The 1,970-nt window shown below is 45.5% G+C and overlaps 1 protein-coding gene across 1 annotated transcript; it reads right to left on the bottom strand.

Annotated features, from left to right (window-relative positions):
• Positions 1 to 663: 663 nt before the first annotated feature.
• Positions 664 to 1,604, bottom strand: LOC117872656 (putative olfactory receptor 52P1). Its single transcript, XM_034761341.1, has one exon. The coding sequence runs from the start codon at positions 1,600 to 1,602 to the stop codon at positions 664 to 666; it is 939 nt and encodes a 312-aa protein (XP_034617232.1). The 5' UTR covers positions 1,603 to 1,604.
• Positions 1,605 to 1,970: the final 366 nt, after the last annotated feature.

Raw genomic sequence — 1,970 nt, 5'->3', positions numbered from 1 at the left:
CCAAAATCGACTGTACAGAGCAGTAAGTAATTTGACACGAAGGTGATGTTGTAGTTTAACACAGCAGTCCCATTATCAAAGATGCACAGTTTCACATCTCTCACCAGTAAGCTTTAGTAAAATCTCCTCAATTCCTGCAGCAGTATTTGTGTATTAGCACTTTCAAACTGAAACACTTGCTTTATCATCCAGGCTTCCTGAAGTATTTGACCTACAAAAATCAGGCAAATTTAGTTCACGAGATCACTGCATATACGATAAAGAAGTTCAGCATTTTTAGTTTGTTTATTTGTCTTGGCTATCAAAAACAGTAGCTTCCATTTGTCACACAGGGACTAATGGAAAACCACCTTGCTTCAGAAAGCTGCAGTATCTTCTTGTGGTCTGTAAGTCATAGAAAGTCTGAATGAGAGGGCATCTAGGGTTGGGGGCTGATGGGTGATGCTGAAAGAGGTCAGGTGATGGTCAGATAGAGGGAACTCAGCAATGGAGAGAGCAGTGCTTGGTGATGGAGAGATAATATATTAGGTGTGAGGAATTTCTGAGACTGTGAACTTCCACAATGCTGAGCTCAGCCAAACCGGGACAGAGAACGCTTGATTAATGAGGAGATATCCTTTCCCCCTCTTGTCAGACAGGATTAAAGTCAATGGCCCATGGTGATCACATTCTGCAGATGTATTTGACCACTTTGTCACGAAGCTCTTTGGTTTTGACCCCATAAATGATAGGGTTGAGCATGGGGGGGATGAGAAAATAGAGGTTGGCCAAGATGATGTGAACATGGGGAGCGATGCCCTGACCGAACTCATATGTCAGGCTAGAGAAGAGCAAGGGAGTATAAGATGTCAGCATCACACAGATGTGGGCTGTGCAGGTGTTGAAGGCTTTCTGGTGGGCTTCCTTATGGGAGATTCTGAAGACTGCCTTAATGATCAGACCATAGGACAGGGCAATGAGTGTCAGGTCTAACCCCATGATTACAAACAATATCACCAAGCAGTACGTCCTGTTGACTGTGATGTCCCCACATGACATCTTTGCCACAGCTATGTGGTCACAGTGCGTGTGGGGGATAATGCGGTTCGCACAGAATGGCTGCCCGCTCAGGAGCAGGGGCGCAGGCAAAACAAAGACAACAGCTCTTATCATACCCACTAGCCCTAGCTTAGCTATCCGTGTGTTGGTGAGGATGGTGGTGTATCTCAGGGGGTTACATATGGCAACGTAGCGATCGAAGGCCATTGTCACAAGGACGGCTGAGTGCATAACAGAAATCGCATGAAGGAAGAACATCTGGGTGAGGCAGCCACCCACAGTAATGCCTTTCCAATTGAACCAAAATATACACAGGGCTTTTGGCATGACAGACGTAGACGTGCCAATGTCTGTGAGCGCCAGCATGCAGATCAGCAGATACATCGGCTTGTGGAGGGTCTGCTCTTTGCTTACAACGAACAGAACCATGAAATTTCCCAACAGGCCCATAATGTAGAACATAGACAAAGGGATGGAAATCAGGACATGGGCAGCTTCCAGGCCAGGGATGCCCATTAGGATGAATGTTGAAGGGTCAGAGGGGGTGAGGTTGAAAGATGCCATGAGGCGGTCAATGTGTTGATCAGGCTCAGAAATGCTCCAGGTGTCTGTGAAGGGAGAGAACCACAGTGATGGGGATTACACATGTTGTAACAAGTAGTACAATAAATATTTCATAGTTATCAACAATCTAGAAAGGGGCGCAAACAGTGAGGTGGCAACATTTACAGATGGCACCAGATTATTGAGGTCATAGTCAAGTCCAGAGAAGTTCTCAGAGGGAACTAACCAAGCCAGGTGAAGGAGCAGCATGATGGCAGATGAACTTAGATGTCAATAACTGCAACGTGTATGTCCATTGAGGGAAAAACTTCATATAGTTAAATTAGAACCTTGTAAGACATTTGAGGAGTTGAACTCAGGAGAGAGAT

This window comes from Trachemys scripta, chromosome 1, assembly GCF_013100865.1.
Source record: "Trachemys scripta elegans isolate TJP31775 chromosome 1, CAS_Tse_1.0, whole genome shotgun sequence".
Taxonomy (NCBI): domain Eukaryota; kingdom Metazoa; phylum Chordata; order Testudines; family Emydidae; genus Trachemys; species Trachemys scripta.
Note: the sequence above shows the minus strand (reverse complement) of the source record. Positions and strands in the feature narration are given on the sequence as shown.

Coding starts and splice junctions, on each gene's coding strand:
- LOC117872656 (XM_034761341.1), bottom strand. CDS start 1,602: ATGGCATCTTTCAACCTCACCCCCTCTGACCCTTCAACATTCATCCTA.